Raw genomic sequence first — 19,650 nt, forward strand, 5'->3', positions numbered from 1 at the left:
TCTGCTTGAGTCAATTTTTTTTAACTTAAAAATATATATATATTTATTTTGAGAGAGTGTGCACACATGCATGCATATGCATGGGGGGTGGGGCGGGAGTCAGAGAGAGAGAGAATTCCAAGATGTCAGCGCAGAGCCTGATGTGGGGTTTGATCTCACAAACTGTGAGATCATGATCTGAGCTGAAATCAACAGGCAGACACTTAACTGATCCACACAGGCACCCCGCTCAAGTCAGTTTAACCAATGCAATACAAAGTAAGTAAATACATTGCACATAAAATGCATCCAGAGCTTCCTATTGAATTGTATGAATCTGCATAAAATAGACTTTCTGTGGTTGCCCCCATCATCAAGTAATAGGAGAGGAGGGTTGTTATAAATCTCATTGTTTTCCTAATTAAATAACCGTAGCCTCAAACAGTTCAATTTTCAGTTTAAGGAGGATTATTTTCCAATTGACATTTAATTGGAACAGGTGCCATTATGCTCACAGCTTTTAAGCCATTGGGATTTTTACATCTGGATGCCAGAGCTAATCAGAAGGCATTTTCTCTCTTTTCTATCTGTCTTCACTATCTGAAGCAGAGTTTAAAGCTTCTCAGGATATTTTGTAACTCATTAGTTTTTGGCATCCTTGACGGCATATTGGCCAATATGATTCATTCTTTCTTTGAGCACAATTAGCCGTGAAAACAGATCTTAGAACAGACTCCCTCCACCCCCAAAGGATTATTGAAGGTAGGAAATGCAGGTGATTATCAGAGTTTGCCTTTGATACAGACATCCTGCTCTTCTGCTAACCCTTTGAACTAACTTTGATATGCAATAATTAAGAGGGATTCAACCCCTGGAGGAGAAGCCGCTCCTCTCCCTCTATTGAGTCCTTGTTTTGAACTATTGATCAAACAGATCTGAAGGGATTTGTTGAAGCCTGTGTGGGGTAAGGAGGAAGGAAATGAAGGAGGAGGGAGGGAGGTGGAGAGAGATGAGGGGGGCACATCTGGTATAAATCGTTTCAGAAGGAATCTGCTGGTTAGACCTCACTCATCCTATTTCACACACCTTTCTTAGACAAAGATTTGTTTTTCCTTCAGGAAAAGCAGTTACGGACGACTTGCAGGGTTTCCATTTTGGCAAAAGCTCTATTGTAGGTTTATTGCCGCCCAGTCTGGAGAACGCGGAGAGAGCTGAGAAGGTCAAGGTGATTGAAGGATGGCGGTGGTGTTCTTGCTGGGGCTCAGCTGGTTCTGTGCCCCCCTGAGTGCTCTGGTTTTGGACTTCAACAACATCAAGAGCTCTGCCAACGTGCACAGGGCTCAGAAGGTAAAGTTCAACTAGGGAGCAGGGGGCAGTTTACTTGGGTAAGACTCACCGAGGTGCTAGCTGGCAAATGGGTGCAGTGATTGATGGGACTCACTTGAGAAAAGAAATCAAATAGGAATGGCACAAATACCCACATTATATTTAATTAAACTGTAGCACAGCTTCTAGAGGTAACAGATATAAATCAAAAATCTCATAACCATCTATAAGACACACATGGGAAGACATTTTCTTCCACTTACAGAAAGAGCATAAGAAAATTAAATCCTGAGTTTTAAAAGTAGGACAACTTTTTAGGACAATTTTTCGAACACGAGTAACCTATGCAACACATAGATTTCTTCATTGGAAACTTGGTCTCTCCTTTGTGGGATAAAACCAATTATATTGAAAAATTAAGGTGCCACCTAAGATTTGTCCCTGCATTCAAAGTGCCACTGTGATTTGGCTTCCTCCATCTCCCACTTTGAATTAAAAGTCATCCTACATCTTGTTGGATTGCCCGGCCTGTGACAAATTTTTCCCTACAGGGTTCACAGTGCTTGTCTGACAAGGACTGCAGTTCCAGAAAATTCTGCCTCAAGCCTCAAGATGAGAGGCCATTATGTGCTACATGTCGCGGGTTACGAAGGAGGTGCCAACGTAATGCCATGTGCTGCCCTGGAATACTGTGCATGAATGGTAAGCTGTCATAAGCCCCTGTGGGACTGCTCTGCCCCAGTGAACAGTGGCTTTACACTGAAGACAGCATCTGAATCTCATGCACTAGAATATTCCAAGATAGGCACTCTCTAAAGATTTCCTGGATTTATACTTGAAGTAATTTATGCAGCTGCCTTTTCTTAATGCAACAAAAGTTTATTTCCTGGCAACAATTTTTGCCAACAACCTAGAGATAATGATTTTCAAGGAAAGGTTCAAGTTGGAACCTTACAAATTCTTTCATTTTCACTTGGATTCCACTTATTACTTAACCACTTTCTTTACCATATGCACATGTAAATATTTAGTGCATATGTCCCAGAAATCTTGAAAGTTATATATAAACTGAAGGCAGAGGTACTGCCAAACTATGTAACAGTATGATAATTAGCATGTCTGTGGTTCTAGTTCTTGAAGTTAATAACTCGAACTACATCTGGTTGTTGCTCAGATGTTTGTACTGCAATGGAAGATGCAACCCCAATATTGGAAAGACAGATGGATGACCAAGATGATATAGAAACAAAAGGAACAACTGAGCATCCAATTCAGGAAAACAAACCCAAAAGAAAGCCAAATATTAAGAAACCACAAGATGGGAAGGGTAAGAGAAGCATTCTGAGCACTCTTTTTTTTTTTTTAAATAAAAACATTTCCAGGGCGCCTGGGTGGCTCAGTTGATTAAGCATCCAACTTCAGTTCAAGTCATGATCTCGCAGTTCGTGAGTTTGAGCCCCGCATCTGGCTCTGTGCTGACAGCTCAGAGCCTGGAGCCTGCTTTGGATTCTGTCTCCCTCTCTCTCTGCCCCTCCCCCGCTTGTTCTCTCTCTCTCTCTCTCTCTCTCTCTCTCAAAACTAAATAAACATTAAAGAAAAACATTTACTCCCCCTAGTCCTTTAAGGATAGGCTGAAACTGACTTGATTCCTCTCCACTCCAGAAACACATAGGGAGTATGTCTTGTTTCTCATCTCTTTCTGTAAGCAGCTATGGAGATCATGCAGGGAGTAACATAAGGCAGTCAGCAAGAGGACAGGGGAATAGCCATAATAATGAACTGGTTAGCAAGAAGATTTTTAATTGAATTTTACACACGTATCTTTTTATAGTCTGTAATTTAACAAATGGCAGTTTCCCTTTCTAGATCCTCAGGATAAAAAATGAAGAGAAAAAAGAGAAATGAAAGTAAATGCATTAACTTTTTATTCTCAAACAAAATACAAACCACTAAAATGAAGCTTTTTACAAAATTGTAGTCTCAAATTCCAATCTGTGACAGAAATTAAGTAGAATGTTTGAAAGCAGTGAGTTGGCCATTCTTGTGTCTTCAGGTTAACAGGGCCTTTTATAAGTGATGGTCTTTATGCCAGGATAAATCCATTAAAAAAAAAAACAACAACACTGATAAGGGATGCTTATTTCATTCCTCAAGACTGGAAATCCCATCTTCCTTTGAAAATGTTTTAACTTTATAAAACAAATTCTATTAGGTAGGGCTGAAATTTCCATTTCATATACTTCTAGTAGATCTAGCTCTGGGAGACCTGCATGCTCTTTTTATTCTTCCTTTGTGGCCTTCAGTTCTATATCCTACACCTTTACCCCAGCGACAACCCCCTCACATGCCACTTTCCCCACTTTTGCTGCAGCCCTTACAAATCTTGTTACAGGACAAGAGGGAGAAAGATGCCTTAGAACTTTGGACTGTGGAGCTGGACTCTGCTGTGCTCGTCATTTCTGGACTAAAATTTGTAAGCCAGTTCTATTGGAGGGACAGGTCTGCTCTAGGAGAGGGCATAAAGATACCGCTCAGGCTCCAGAAATCTTCCAGCGCTGTGACTGTGGTCCTGGACTAATATGTCGAAATCAAGTGACCGGCAACCAACAACACACACGGTTAAGAGTATGCCAAAAAATCTAAAAAACTAAATACTTCAAAATAAAGACAACTCCTTATTGTATTCAAACAGAAATCTCAGACGTTAATTTAAAAAATCTTTCCCATACAAGGGTGCCTGGGTGGCTCAGTTGGTTAAGTCTCTGACTCTTGGTTTCGGCTCAGGTTGTGATCTCGCAATTAGCTGGATTGAGTCCCGCCTTGGGCTCTGTGCTGACGCTGCGGAGCTTGCCTGGGATTCTCTCTGCCCCTCTCTGCCCCTCCCCATTTCATGCTCTCTCAAAAGAAATAAACTTAAAATAAAAAACTTTCCATACATATATCCCTGAAAATCAAATCTTGTAGCAACTGAGATAGACTGAGTTAGAGCACTGCGATGTGCTGCCTTGTGATGAATGAAAACCAGCTTTGGCTTTTTGTCTATTTCTGCAGGAAAGAAATGTGATTCCACAACAGAAAAGTTTAATTTGATCTAGTGACTCAATTAGTTCAAATAAATCTTTATTTCATTTCCAGTGAAATTCTGGTACCCGACAGTAGCTTGGGGGACAAAAGTGAAGGTTTCTGCAGTTAATTCTTGTATCTTACTGGCAAAAAACTATCACAGTAAATTAAGGAAAAAAAATTATATTAAAATCCCTCATTTATTTTCTTTCATTTCTTGTCAGGGAAATATCACTTCACTACAAAATAATTTGGTTAATAAATAACTAAGATTCGGGCGCCTGGGTGGATCAGTCAGTTAAGCGTCAGACTTTGGCTCAGGTAATGATCTCGCAGTTCGTGATTCTGAGCCCTGTATCGGGCTCTGTGCTGACAGCTCAGAGCCTGGAACCTGCTTCAAAAGTCTGTGTCTCTCTTTCTCTCTCCCCCTCTCCCATTGATGCTCTGTCTTTCTATCAAAAATAAACATTAAAAAAAAACAGAAATAAGATTCAAAAGGTAATATTTTATGTGAATATAGTCCTTTGCAAGTTACAAAGCATTTGCATGCATTGTTTTCAATAGCTTTACTTAAACACTTGATAACTTTTTACATTTTATATTTATATAACTTTTAATTATATAAACTAATCTAATTTATATTACATTAACTTATATTATTTAATTATATTAATTTACTATATAGATTATATAATTTCAAAGCTAAGGTCTTCAAGGAGTGTTTTTACTTATGTTTGACCATTTGAACTTAAAAAGTTACCTTGAAGGAAAACTAGAGCAAATAAGTGAAATTTTTGTTTGTTTGAAGTTGAAGAGGCCATATTTTATACATACAGGTGCATATTGTGAGTGGTTTTGCTTAGGTAAGTTCTTTCTGATGAATTACAACCGATTTCAGATTTAAGAGATAAACCTATACTTAGGTCTTAAGTATATACGACAAAATTGAATGTGGGGGCCAAGCCAACCAAAGAAAATAATTACATTTATGAAGGTCCCTAATTTCTAAAAAACACTGAACCATCTTCCAGTGACCAGTCTCTGGTGTATCCTGAGTAATTGTAATTAGTAAATAGGAGGGAAAGGTGGTAGGGTAATGTGGCTTATACAGCATAAGGGCAAAAAAAATGGGAAAATAAAAATTCCCATTGAACACTGCTAACATCTTATCTCTTCATTCTTTCCACTAAATCCTTAGTAAAGTGTGATCGCACATGTTAACATGATATGCTATTTCCTAATAAAATCAGAATAAGATTCTCTGATAATAGTAAGAGAGGCTTTATTGACTACAGTGCAAGCTAAAGCATGAAGAAGAAATAATCACTTAAAAACACCAAAGACCCTTACATAGCAAAGGTTAAGAAATAAATTAAGACTCCTGTTGAGTTGAGCTGTGTCTGGGAAGAACAGGCCTCATTCACTTCGATCCTTGGGTTCTCGGTATTTCCACTGGATGTAGTCAAAGATGTCTTTCTCACTATCCACTGGCAGAGGCTCTCCAGCAACTCCTAAAAGTACAGAGAGAAAAGAAACTTACCTACAAGCCAGTTTTGGAATTTGGTTATGAGGGTGCAAGGAAGACAGCTGTATGGGGCTCACTTTCAGAAGAAAAAGAAAATGGTAACCAAGTCACCAAAAAATGATATTGACTGCCCCACCCCTCATCCTCCCACATGGCTTATGTTTGAGCTTTGTCACATATACTAATCGTCCTACAAAAGTAACCTGAGCATCCCAACTGGAGCCACTGAAATCCTAATTCATGATTTCCTTCTCTGCTGGATCTCCACTAGAGCTCCCATGTATCATATGAAATACTCTAGTTTCCTTTGCAGCTTAAAATGTGGTCTCTGGACTAGCAGTACGGGAATCACCTGGAAGCTTACTAGAAATGCAGAATCTTGGGCCCCCCTATTAGAGTCTTCATTTAATGAGGTCCCAATGTGGCTCATACACATGTTTACACGCGAGAAGCACTGCCCTTGTCTACCAGGGAAGAAAGTTCTATTTTATACTTTGAGGACAAAATGACAAAATCTTCATTTTCCTAGAGAGAATAGTAAACCATACAGTGGTGAGATATCAACAAGTACAGATTAAGCAATTCTTACTCTTTAAACTTTTCATTTATTAATTTTGTTTTTGATTACTCTCTATATCCAACATGTAGCTCGAACCCACAACTCTGAGTAAGAATTGCACACTCCACTGACTGAACCAGCCAGATGCACCTAAACTTCTTTTGTTATTTAAAAATCTTTCTTAAAGTAAGCTCTATGCCCAATGTGGGGTATGAACTCACGACCCTGACATCAAGAGTTGCATGCTCTACCGACTGAGCCAGCCAGGCGCCCCAACTCTTTAAACTTTAAAAGCAAGTGGCCAAAGCTACCAAGGTTGGCCTGATACTAAAAGCAATGATACCTGGGTACTTCAGAAGTCTCGGAGATACATTAAAAACAAACAAACCCACTTTAAACCAGTAAGATTTTTTTTTTTGCTGACCATGACATTAATACATTCTAATAGAGCTAGAAATAACTTTGGCCATCATGGGCTTCAAATGAGGGCTTGATAGCACGTATGGATTAAAGACCCTTTTGTTGCCTGAGGGACTCATAATACAAAGAAACTACAATTAACTGGCATAATTACTTAAAGGCTTTTTTGAGGAATCAAAGTTGCTAAACCAAAATATATCTGAAAATAACTTTCTCTCCAGATGACTGGGATTATCTTTAATGCACACACAAATACCCACCAGTGACTCCCAAGGGACGGATTGTGTATTCATTGATGGTGAAGCCCTTTTCTAGGGCATGAGCTCTCATATTCTTATTGAAAATATCACTCCCAGTGAAATAGAGAACACCACAGTAATACTGATCCTTGGGTATCAACCTAAAATAAATAAATAAACAAATCTTTGACCACACATTTCAAATCTAGCAAAAATAGGACTCTTATAATCAATAAAGCACAAAACACCTAAAATAAGTCTATGTGGTTTAATAACCTAAGGAGGAGACTATCATTAGGTAGACTGTTCAAATTCCTCCGACGTTGCAGTTAGTCTAGGTTTCAGTAAACTATGCTCTGGCAAGCGGTGTGGAGAAACGAAAAGCAGTATCACTTATTATAACCAACGTTCCTCCGGCAGGAAACTACTTTTGAGTTGTGGAAGGCATCATGGTGAGATGCAAATCTAGAGAAAATAGATTAGATTCTGTAGACAGTCGTTATTCTTTACATATTTTCAGGCTGCACACTGTCTATAGCAGGAACATACAGCCCTTCAGAATGAAAAGGGGTTCTAGACATTTATATGAATTCCAAGATATACAGAAGACAAAGGAAAGAGAAAAGAAGGGAAAATTTAATAGGTCAGCAATAAATTTTGAGTAATACCTTATATCAATTCTCCTGTGTGGATACTCCTTTTCATCATTTTTACTGGGAAGCTGGCAAACACCCTAAAACGGATATTTCAAAGAATGCTTAAAGACGTTTTCAAACTTCAGGCTTAATTTCAGTATTATGATGTTAAATGTGAGGTTTCTGCTTTAAGTGCAAGCAGTTTTAGAATTCTCAGCACTTTTAGGGATGCCTGGATGGCTCAGTTGGTTAAGCTACCGACTTCAGCTCAGGTCATGATCTCGTGGTCCCTGGGTTCGAGCCTCACGTCGGGCTCTGTGTTGACAGCTCAGAGCCTGGAGCCTGCTTCAGATTCTGTCTCTCTCTTTCTCTCTCTGCCCCTCCCCCACTCACACTCTGTCTCTCTCTCTCAAAAATAAATAAACCTTAAAAAAAAAAAAGAATTTTAAGCACTTTTAGTTGGATTTTCTATGTGCTGTCTATTGCTACTTTCCTATTATACTTTGTGGCAAACAAAGAAGTACATGGAACAGCAGGCAAGGATTCTAGGTATGAGGATTTGGCCTTCATAGGATTCTAAACGAGAAGCTAACCAGGGAAAGCATCAAACATGAAAGACACAGACCAAAACAGATAAAGGCAATTTGGAAGAAACAATCACTATTCGGGGAGAACACAAAGAGCTATGAGTAGTATTCTCAGATTACAGAAAATATTCCATCCATGAAGTAGGGGCAGAATACCATAGAAAACAGAACACTTAAGGAAAAGGTTTCAATAAAATTTAAAATATGATAGCAGAAGTAGAATTTAAAATTGAGGAAACCTCCCAGAAATTAGAAAAGACAGAGAGATGAAAAATAAGAAAAATTTAAAAGAAAGAGAATCATTTTCCTCCTCTACAGGTGAGTTTTCATTATACCTCTACAGTTTTTAGACAAACGTTATCAAAGTCTATTTAGTAATCTTTTCCTTTTCTAGAAAAATGGACCAAAATTCTGGACTGGGGAACAACCCATAAATATGTAAAAAGAGCTACAAACATCAGAAATTTCAAATTAAATGTTTCAAATGTCACATTCTAAGAAAAGTACACATGTGGCAGGCTTCTGGTCCTAAAGAACAGTTGACTAAGTATACATGTCACTAAAAGCTATATACTTTTTCACTCAGTAACACGGACAAATTACAATCTAGAATCTAAAATGGGTATTTTCTTTCGCTGTTCCTATGGCTGAAAGATTAAATGAAACCTGTTTATCTTCAAAATATGAAAGCTACCTTCTTAGACATTAACAAGTTCTAACTGAACCTTCAAATGGATCAGCAATGCTTTCCATCTGGAATTACCATGAGGTATTACCTTGCGGATATGGATGTTTGGGTGCCACAGGCAATGATCTTGCGGTTTGTCACATCAGTAATAGGATTTCATCTAATGGCTTTGTTCCTTTCCTCAAAGGCTCATTTTATTTCCTGCACTTTTTCTGAAGTGCTAATGTTAAAGAATTTCTCTGTATTACTGTAAATTCTTTATTAGATTGAGTGGATTAGTTTTGTTTGCATTTCAGTTGGGTAGCTTCATGCCTAGTCGTCTGAAATAAAGCCTCTTTCATTTCCCCAGGGGACTCAAGGGATCTTCTATTGTCCCTTGAATCCTTATAGTAGGTATTTCACAGGAAATCATCCCAGGCCAAACTTGCACAAAATGCTAAAATCTGAATGGTAGTCATTATATAAAGCAAACAGGCATCTAAATGCAGGAGAAATTGGTTTTTTTTTTTTTCTTCCAAATGTCATTTTATTCACAGGAAGAATAACTCAATTATCTAAAGATCATGGCTTTACAAGAAGATCTGGAATATTAACCCTGGCTTTCCTGAGGCTCGGTGACTATTAGTTTAAAGGAATTCATGCTTTGAAGAGAACTTGAAAAAGACATGAATGGTCATATCTTTAAAATTATTTAGTCAGTTGTTACAGAAACAAGAGATTTTGAAATCAACTGTATATGGAATGAGAATAGTTTATTTCACTTTGCTGTTGTTTTTATTTGTTTTGTTTTTTTTGGTTGTTTATTTATTTTTAATTTAATTTTTTTAAATTTACATCCAAATTAGTTAGCATATAGTACAACAATGATTTTAGGAGTAGATTCCTTAATGCTCCTTACCCATTTAGCCCATCCCCCCTCCCACAACCCCTCCAACAACCCTCAGTTTGTTCTCCATATTTGAGTCTCTTCTGTTTTGTCCCCCTCCCTGTTTTTATATTATTTTTGTTTCCCTTATGTTCATCTGTTTTGTCTCTTAAAGTCCTCATGTAAGTGAAGTCATATAATATTTGTCTTTCTCTGACTAATTTCATTTAGCATAATACCCTCTAGTTCCATCCATGTAGTTGTAAATGGCAAGATTTCATTCTTTTTGATTGCCAAATAATACTTCATTGTATATATATATATATATATACATGTATATATACACAATATATTATTCAATATATATTCATATATTATTGAATATATTATTGAATGTATAATTCATATATTCATGTTATATGAATATATGAATGTATATTCATATATTGAATAATATATTCATATATTATATACAATATATTATTCAATATATATACACATCTTCTTTATCCATTCATCCATCGATTGACATTAACTTTGGCTATTGTTGATAGTGCTGGTATAAACGTTCGACAACAGCACACCTGTATCCCTTGGATAAACACCTAGTAGTGCAATTGCTGGGTCGTAGGGTAGTTCTATTTTTAGTTTTTTTGAGGAACCTCCATACTGTTTTCCAGAGTGGCTGCACCAGCTTGCATTCCCATGTTGTTGTTTTTTTTTTAAAGTAAGCTCTACGCCCAACATAGGGCTTGAACTCATGACCCTGAGATCAAGAGTCACATGCTCTAAAGACTGTGCCAGCCAGGCACCCAGGTTTATTCCATTTTCTAAGGTGACTTTGTTTTTCAGCCAATTTCCTTTCAGAAACTTAAAAGATCTCAGCTTCTTTGACTATCTTTGCTGAAGCTCATGCACTCAGGGTAACTGCTCTGACTCCTGCCGAGCTCTCTGCTTGGCTGACTCCCTTACCTCAAGTCCTCTTTCAAGTCTCCTCTTCTCAAAGGGGCTGCTTCTGACCATCCTATTCAATGCTGTTTCCTACATGCCCATCTCCCCATACCCTCCTTTTCTTTTTTTTAAAATAGTACTTATTATCTTAACCTAACACGTGATTTACCTCTTTATTATGGTCATGGTGTGTTTTTTTTAATTTATTTTTTTAATGTTTATTTAGTTTTGAGAGAGAAAGAGACAGAGTGTGAGTGGTGGCAGGCAGACAGACAGGGAGACACAGAATCTGAAGCAGGCTCCAGCCTCTGAGTTGTCAGTACAGAGCCCGACATGGGGCTTGAATCCATGAACTGTGAGATCATGACCTGATGCTTAACCGAGACACCCAGGTGCCCCTATTATGGTCATGTAAACCATCACTCCCTTCCCACATCGTCCCAACTATAAATTCTCCTGAAATTCAGATACATCCCAGGAGATGTACTGAAAAGTGGTAGATGCTTAATGTGTATTTGTTGAACTGACTGAACACACCTTTCTCATCCTATTGGCACTCATTCTCCCTGTTTTGTTCTCTCATATCACCATCCTCTCTCACTTTCTGTCCCTCTTTTTGTTTCCCAATTTAATCCCTACCAGGTTGCTCTGCTCTACTGATCTGTTTCCAAACAGAGATACTGTATCTATATTATATCACATCATACTATATTAGTGTAACACTTTGTACTACTCTTTTGAAGATTCACTCTATGAAGATAGTTGTACAAACCCTTCAGTGTCCATGTATGTTACTTAATTTGATCTGTATAACTGTCATTTGACACAGCACAAGTGTATCATTTTATAGGTAAAAATATTAAGGCCTTACAGAGGTAAAGCAACTTGCCTAATGTCACACGATCCATTAGTCACGGAGCCAGAATAAGATTTTAGAGCTTCTGTATATTCCTCCACAATGCAACATACCAACACACACCCTTTTCTTTGCAATAAGGTACCAATTACCCCTTATTGCCTCCACAATAAGTTGACTTGAAAGCTAACCTGGATTGCTCCTCATCCTACCACATACCAATTATAAATGTCAAACAGCAGGCTCACACATGGCATTTTTTTTAAGCTTCAGAGAATATATGAGCCACATGTACAGAATCCAAACTTTATACACAACCATCCACTAAGATGGATTCCTATGTCACAACACAAAGACCTCAGTTTCTTGCTCAAACTATAAAAACAAACAAAAAACCCACTTTATTATTATGTTCACCTGTTTTCTTTTGGAAAATAGATTTGGGGAATTCTCTTTTTGACAATAACTATATACATGCTGTTAGGACTATGACTGAGAGAATGGGAAGGCAAGATGGAGTAAAGGTTTCCAGCCTTGTCCTAGGATTGGTGAGTGGCCCTAGTCTTTCAAGCATCACATGTGCAATAAGGTCTGAACCAGCCTGGTTTGTAGCAGTCACTGGAATTTGGCTGACAGACAAAGGTCTTATCTTGTATGACTGAGCACTTACTGGGGTAACCCAATTCCACCACTGCCAGCAATGCTTTATGTTTACATACACGTGGCTACCCACCTTTCCTTTTTAGGTTATACCCAGCCCACCAGTTTGTAATTTTTCTTTGTATTCTTGCTAGCTGGATTACTAGCCTCTGTTGGTGTTGCTTCTGGATGTCTGTTTGAGCACAGCAGAATATTGTTCAGACTGCAAAAAAAATGTTCCTGCTATTGCATTGCATAAACACCTTCCTGGTCGCTAACTCTGAAAAGAGCAGGTGTGCTTCCCCAGTAGAAGTCCTAGGGCCTTTCACAGAGATGACTAGAGGAGGTAGAGAGTTAGGCCAGAAGGGGTCCCCAGAATATCCCCAGGTATACCAGGACACTTTCCTACAATGAAAAAAAAAAAAAATTCAACTTGTCTACCACATGTTATTTTTAGGATTTTATCTGATTGAATGCTCTTTAAATGTAAGATTACTTTACACAGATTTATTTTTTACACAGATTCATTTTGGTGAATATAATCAATTTCAATTTAAAAGGGATGTTCCTAGAGCATATATAAACCCTATTTTTTTTTTTAATTTTTTTTTTCAACGTTTATTTATTTTTGGGACAGAGAGACAGAGCATGAACGGGGGAGGGGCAGAGAGAAAGGGAGACACAGAATCGGAAACAGGCTCCAGGCTCTGAGCCATCAGCCCAGAGCCTGACGCGGGGCTCGAACTCACGGACCGCGAGATCATGACCTGGCTGAAGTCGGACGCTTAACCAACTGCGCCACCCAGGCGCCCCTATAAACCCTATTTTTAATAACATCTCACATGTCTATATTTCTGGGCATAGAGTAAAAGCTCCAAATCAAACAGATTTGGGAGAACAGCTCATAGATTTAATTCCTAAAGATTTGACTAGAATTTTATTTTTACCTTTCCCAAAGTTCTTTTGAAACATTATAAAATGTGACCAACTTTGGCAATAGTTTCATAGCCCAATAAAATCATCCTGTTGAATTTAATGACATGATTTTCTGTGTGTCTGATTAAATATACACAACATAAAGTTTACCATTTTAACCATTTTTAAGTTTGAAGTTCTATAGCATTAAGTATATTCACACTGTTGTATAACTATCACCACCATCCGTCTCCAGAACTTCTTCACGTTCCCCAACTGAAACTCTGGGTCTGTTAAATACTAACTCCATATTCCCCTTCCCCACAGGTCCCTGGCGAGCACTGTTCTACTTTTTGAAGGATACGATGTTTCAATGATCTATCTCAACCATCTTATCCTACTTTTGGCTAAAACCACTGTCAAATTATGCAATGAGACTCTTTCTGGTATTAGCATTTCCGGTCCCCAAAAGCACAATCTCTTTCCATTTCAGGCATATGACTTGGGAAAAGGGGACACGGAAAAAAGGAGTTTCAAAGTATGTATTTAAGTGAGCAGCAGAACAAAGGTAACCCTTTATTACTTTAGTCCTAGATTTCTACTTGCGTTCCTGTCGGTTTTTTACACAGAGATATTTATTAACCTCTTCTTAATTCATTTGCCATTTGTCTTGAATCTTCAAAGTTTAATTGCCTGGAACTCTACAGGATTTTAACAATTCATCATGATGGGTTTCACCGTGAAAATCTCTATTAACTCCTCTGCTTATCATGCTGCATAACATGTTTGTATCACATGCCCTAATTTCTTCTCTTTCTTTGGTGTTGTAATAGATTAATACTCTTCAGACAATTCTAATCTCACTTACTGAAGAATTCCAAGTCTGAGAATATGAGAACATTTGCTATTTTAGAGAAAAACTTATGATGCATTGAAGTCATTATAGAAATTTTAATAAAAGCAGATTATGCCTAATTATGTATTCCAGTAGCTCAGATTAGTTACAAGTGGAGAATTTAAAACAAAAGTCTTTATTAAAATATTCTGAGATTAGCATCTTATTAATTCTTCTCTAAACTCTCATGGATATCCTATTTATTGACTCTAATACTAACAATACTGAGAGTCACACACTCAGAATGGTTACTGAACAGTTTCCAAGATTTTTGTTCAGAAGTGTTAACTCAAACAAGTACTTACCATGAACTTGGTTTCACCCTTTGACAGAGTATCTGTAATAAAATGGACCTTCTGTAACTGCTCCACAACACGATGTAACAGCTTTGGCTATAGAAACATAAATAGGAAAAAAGAAAAATAGTTACTCTTTTATAGCCAGAAAATATTTTTTAAGATGAGTTTTCTAATTATCTATGGAGAAATGCCTAGCTTTCCTTTAAGTACTTTCTTCTTCTAACACAAAACTCATTTATCAAATGAAACATATTTTTAGAAACCATCATTTTTCACCAATATCATTGATACTCCCAAACATCATTTGGGTTCGTCTGTTTCATTAAATCAAAAAGTTAGCTGCTTCGTCTTTAAAAGGTATATATTCCAAGGGCGCCTGGGTGGCTCAGTCAGTTAAGTGTCTGACTTCAACTCAGGTCATGATCTCACACTCTGTGAGTTCAAGCCCTGTGCTGACAGCTCAGAGCCTGGAGCCTGCTTTGGATTCTGTGTCTCCTTCTCTCTCTGCCCCTCTGCCTCTCATGCTCTGTCTTTCTCTCTCAAAAATCAACAAACATTAAATAATTTTTTTTAAAAAAAGAATATATTCCAAAAACAAAAATGTTTTGCCTTCATGGGTTTTTCTAACAGGGATAAAGTTTCTTAATATAACATTTTTTAGTAGAAAAATATTCTCTTAATGAAAACCTGAATATTATAGTGGATATTTCTAAAATATCCATGATAGGCAATAAATAATTCTGGAAATGTTGTACTAAGTTTCTTTTTTGAAAATTAGACTGTCCCCCCCACCCCCAGTTCCTTGCAGAAAAACACTATTGTGTATCCCTTTCAACCACTTACTTTGCCTTTCACAGATGTCAATCAGTACAGAGCACTTCAACTGACTTTTCAAAAAGATTAAAGCAAAAATTCACTCTGAAATATCCAACTATCATTTAGAAAATGATTATTTAGGAGTGCCTGTGGGGCTCAGTCGGTTAAGTGTCCGACTCTTCATTTCAGTTCAGGTCATGATCTCACAGGTGTGAGATCGACACCCATGCTGGGCTCTGCACTGGGTGTGGAGCCTGCTTGAGATTCTCTCTCTCCTCCCTCTGCCCCTCCCCTGCTTGCACACACACACATGCTCTCTCTCTCAAAAAAAAAAAGAAAATGATATTTACTGTTGTGTGAGACAGCATATTTGACTATAAATTCTGCAGTACCTGTTTAGTTGATTCAGAGGTAAAGCTTGGATGGGTGAGAAGGACATCCATGTCACCACTGGACTCTGCACCTACGATAACATAAAATATGTATGGAATTCCCTATGTGAATTTATAAATTAGCATGCAAAAACAAAACCAAAGTGATGTCACACTGAGGAGCTTTACTTCTTGTAGACTAACTATATTTCACTGCACTTCATATTCAGAATTAGTTAAAAGATTTCAATTTTCTGTCCAACTGTTCAGGTATACTAATATAAACTGCAGAATCTGGGATAACAACAGTGATTGGCATTAAATGTGCATTACATACAGCTGGTGAGTTTAATGTACTAAAAATGCACCTAGGGGCACCTGGGTAGCTCAGTCGGTTAAGCGTCTGACTTCAGCTCAGGTCATGATCTCACGGTTCATGAGTTCAAGCCCTGCGTCAGGCTCTGTGCTGACAGCTGGGAGCCTGGAGCCTGCTTCAGATTCTGTGTCTCCCTCCATCTCTGCCTCTCCCCCACCTGTGCTCTGTCTCTCTCTCAAAAATAAATAAATGTTAAAAACAAAAAATTAAAACAAAATGCACCTAAATACTCAATAATGAATAAAAACAATATTGAAAGACTTTTTTCCAAAAAAGATATACAGATGGCCAACAGACACATGAAAAGATGCTCATCATCACTCATCATCAGGGAAATGAAAATCAAAAGAACAATGAGATTATCACCTCACACCTGTCAGAATGGCTAAAATCAAAAACACAAAAAACAGTGTTGGCGAGGATGTGGAGAAAAAGGAACCCTCATGTACTGTTGGTAGGAATGTAAACTGGTGTAGCCACTGTGGAAGACAGTATAGATGTTTCTCAAAAAATTAAAAATCAAATTACCATATGATCCAGTAATTCCACTAATAGGTATTTACCCAAAGAAAATAAAGATACTACTTCAAAAACATACGTGCACCCCTATGTTTACTGCAACATTATTTACAATAGCTAAGACATGGAAGCAATGAAGTGTCCAGCAATAGATGACCCAAGTGTTCACTGATAGATGAATAGATAAAGAAGATGTGGTCTAGGGGCGCCCGGGTGGCTCAGTTGGTTAAGCGTCTGACTTTGGCTCAGGTCATGATCTCGCGGTTTGTGGGTTCGAGCCCCATATCAGGCTCTGTACTGACAGCTTAGAGCCTGGAACCTGCTTCAGATTCTGTGTCTTCCTCTCTCTCTGCCCCTCCTCCACTTGTGATCTGTCTCTCTCTGTCTCTCAAAAATGAATAAATGTAAAAAAAACAAAAAACAATTTAAATTTCTGGGGCACCTGGGTGGCTTAGTTGGTTAGGCGACTGACTTTTGACTCAGGTCATGATCTCACAGTTCGTGAGTTCGAGCCCTGCATCAGGCACTGTGCTGACAGCTCAGAGCCTGGAGCCTACTTCAGATTCTGTGTCTCCCCCTCTCTCTACCCTTCCCCTGCTCACACTCTGTGTCTCTGTCTCTCAATAATAAACGTTAAAAATTTTTTTTTAAAAAGAAGATGTGGTCGGGGCGCTTGGGTGGCTCAGTTGGTTAAGCATCTGACTTTGGCTCAGGTCATGATCTCGCGGTTTGTGGGTTGGAGCCCCGCATCAGGCTCTGTGCTGACAGCTCAGAGCCTGGAGCCTGTTTCGGATTCTGTGTCTCCTCCTCTCTGCCACCCCCTCCCCCATGCTCATGCTCTGTCTCTGTCTCTCAATAATAAATAAACGTTAAAAAAAATTTTATAAAGAAATAAAATAAAATAAAAATAAAAAGAAGATGTGGTCTATATATACAATGGAATATTATTCAGCATAAAAAAAAGAATGAATCTTGCCATTTGCGACAATATGGATGGATGTAGAGTGTATTATGCTAAGTGAAATAAGTCAGTCAGAGAAAGACAAATACCATACAATTTCACTCATGTGTGGAATTTAAGAAACCAAACACATGAACAAAGAAAAAATGAGACAAACCTAAAAACAGACTCTTAAATATAGAGAACAAACTGGTGGTTCCCAGAGGTGAGGTGAGGTGAGGTAGGTGAGGGGATGGGTGAAATAGGTGAAGGGGATTAAGAGTACTTATCATGATGAGCACTGAGTAATGCACAGAATAGTTGAACCATTATATTGTATACCTGATAACAACTATATATTAATTAGTAAATCCTCATTATGAAAAAAGCTTTAAAATACAACTATGAACACTATATATCTAAAAACCTCAAATTAAACAATATGTTCTAACTCTGTAAAGGCTAATCAGAAAATCCATTTCAACTCTTACGACTCAATTCATTTAATGAATATTAGTAAAAATTACTATTATGGTATCATGGATAAGAATATAGCACTTTATAATGACTTAGGTTTTTATTTTGACCCCCACTCTACAACCACATAACTTTAGAAAGGTTACATACAGTTATTTATACTTTCTTTTATTATAAAACTATAAAAGTTTGTGTTCATTTCAATGGATTTTCATTTTAAATGTCTTTTGTTTCAATATTACAAATGTGGACTGTATATTCCTTTAGACCTCAGTTTCTCTGTCTATAAACTACTAAAAACTACTCTATTGGCCATTGTACAACTAAGAATAATATGTAAAAGCATCTAGAATAGTGCCTGCCGCACAGTCGCATAAAATAATACTTTTTATCTCCTTTCTTTGCATTTTTGTAAGTACAATATATGCAAAACATACTTTTGGTCACTGAAGATATGGCAGTGTCTCTGGACCACCACTTTATGCATCAATAATCTTTAACCAGATATTTAAACATAAAGAAGACTAGATTCATTGTGTGCTGTTCCCAGGACATTCAAGGAAGCTATTTTAAGAAAGAAAATTTTGTCTTCTTTTCTTCTCATTTCTCTTAAAAGTTGTGTCTTTTACCATCAACCTACTACCCAAAATGCATTACTCTATCCATTTAAAAAACAAAACAATTACTTTAGCATAAAAAGGGAAATAACCCAAGAGTCTATTAACAAAGGACCAAATAAATAAAGTATGAAACACCGACATAACCAAATGTTATGAAGCTATAAAAAAGAACAGGGGTGCCTGGGTGGCTCAGTCAGTTGGTTAAGCGTCCAACTTCGGCTCAGGTCCTGATCTCGTGGGTTATGAGTTGGAGCCCCGCATCCAGGTCTCTGCTGATAGCTCAGAGCCTAGAGCCTGCTTTGGATTCTGTGTCTTCCCCTCTCTCTGACCCTCCCCCACTCACACACTGTGTCTGTCTCTCAATAATAAATAAATGTTAAAAAAAAAATAAAAAAGAATAAACATGATCTCTATATACTGATGTGGAAAAGATGTCCAAGATATGTTTTATTAAGAAGGTACATACTGTGCATATACTATGTTACTTTTGTGAAAGGGGGAGGAGGACAGCAAGAACGTGTATTCATTAGGTAAAGACAATGTGGTATGAATATACAATGGAATGTTACTCAGTCCTAAAAAAGAATGAGATCTTCTCATTTTTGACAGTATGGATGGACCTAGAGAGTATTATGCTAAGTGAAATAAGTCAGAGAAAGATAAATACCATATGATTCATTTATATGTGGAATCTAAAAACCAAAACAAACTACAAACAAAACAGAAACAGACTTATAAATACAGAGAACTGGTAGCTGCCAGAGGTAGGGCTAAGTGGGGGGATGGATAAAATAGGTGAAAGTGATTAGGAAGTAAAAATTTCCAGTCATAAATAAGTCATGGATATGAAAAGTACAGCATAGTTAACACAGTCAGTATTGTATTAACATTGTATGGTGAGAGATGGTAACTACACTTACTGTGGTGAGCACCGTGTAGTGTACAGAATTGTCACCACTATGTTGTACACCTGAAACTAATATAACATTGTATGTCAACTATACTTCAATAATAAAAAGATTTTAAATAAATAAAAAAAACAAAACGGGAAAAAAGAATATATATTCACATTCATTTATATTTACTTGTA

At 37.5% G+C, this 19,650-nt stretch overlaps 2 protein-coding genes across 5 annotated transcripts in view; one reads left to right on the top strand and one right to left on the bottom strand.

Annotated features, from left to right (window-relative positions):
* The first annotated feature begins 539 nt into the window (after positions 1–539).
* Positions 540–3,948, top strand: DKK4 (dickkopf WNT signaling pathway inhibitor 4). The gene is made up of 4 exons (XM_015088523.3): positions 540–1,326; positions 1,857–2,007; positions 2,480–2,632; positions 3,698–3,948. Exons 1-4 carry the CDS (start codon positions 1,216–1,218, stop codon positions 3,946–3,948), a joined length of 666 nt encoding a protein of 221 aa, XP_014944009.1. The 5' UTR covers positions 540–1,215.
* Positions 3,214–19,650, bottom strand: part of POLB (DNA polymerase beta) — a 33,307-nt gene continuing 16,870 nt past the window's right edge. Inside the window, exons 10-15 of one of the 4 annotated variants that reach the window (XR_008295972.1) lie at positions 15,650–15,720; positions 14,448–14,534; positions 7,780–7,844; positions 7,133–7,272; positions 5,719–5,879; positions 4,695–4,820 (exon numbers count right to left, since the gene is read on the bottom strand). Coding sequence is in view for 3 of the 4 variants with exons in the window: in XM_053216531.1 (XP_053072506.1) it covers positions 4,667–4,820; positions 5,719–5,879; positions 14,448–14,534; positions 15,650–15,720 (473 nt within the window). In the remaining variant the exon portion in view is untranslated. Of the gene's footprint in view, positions 4,821–5,633; positions 5,880–7,132; positions 7,273–7,779; positions 7,845–14,447; positions 14,535–15,649; positions 15,721–19,650 lie in introns of those variants that run through there. The other 3 variants (XM_015088493.3, XM_053216531.1, XM_053216532.1) reach the window with 3 other exon arrangements.

This window comes from Acinonyx jubatus, chromosome B1, assembly GCF_027475565.1.
Source record: "Acinonyx jubatus isolate Ajub_Pintada_27869175 chromosome B1, VMU_Ajub_asm_v1.0, whole genome shotgun sequence".
NCBI lineage: Eukaryota > Metazoa > Chordata > Mammalia > Carnivora > Felidae > Acinonyx > Acinonyx jubatus.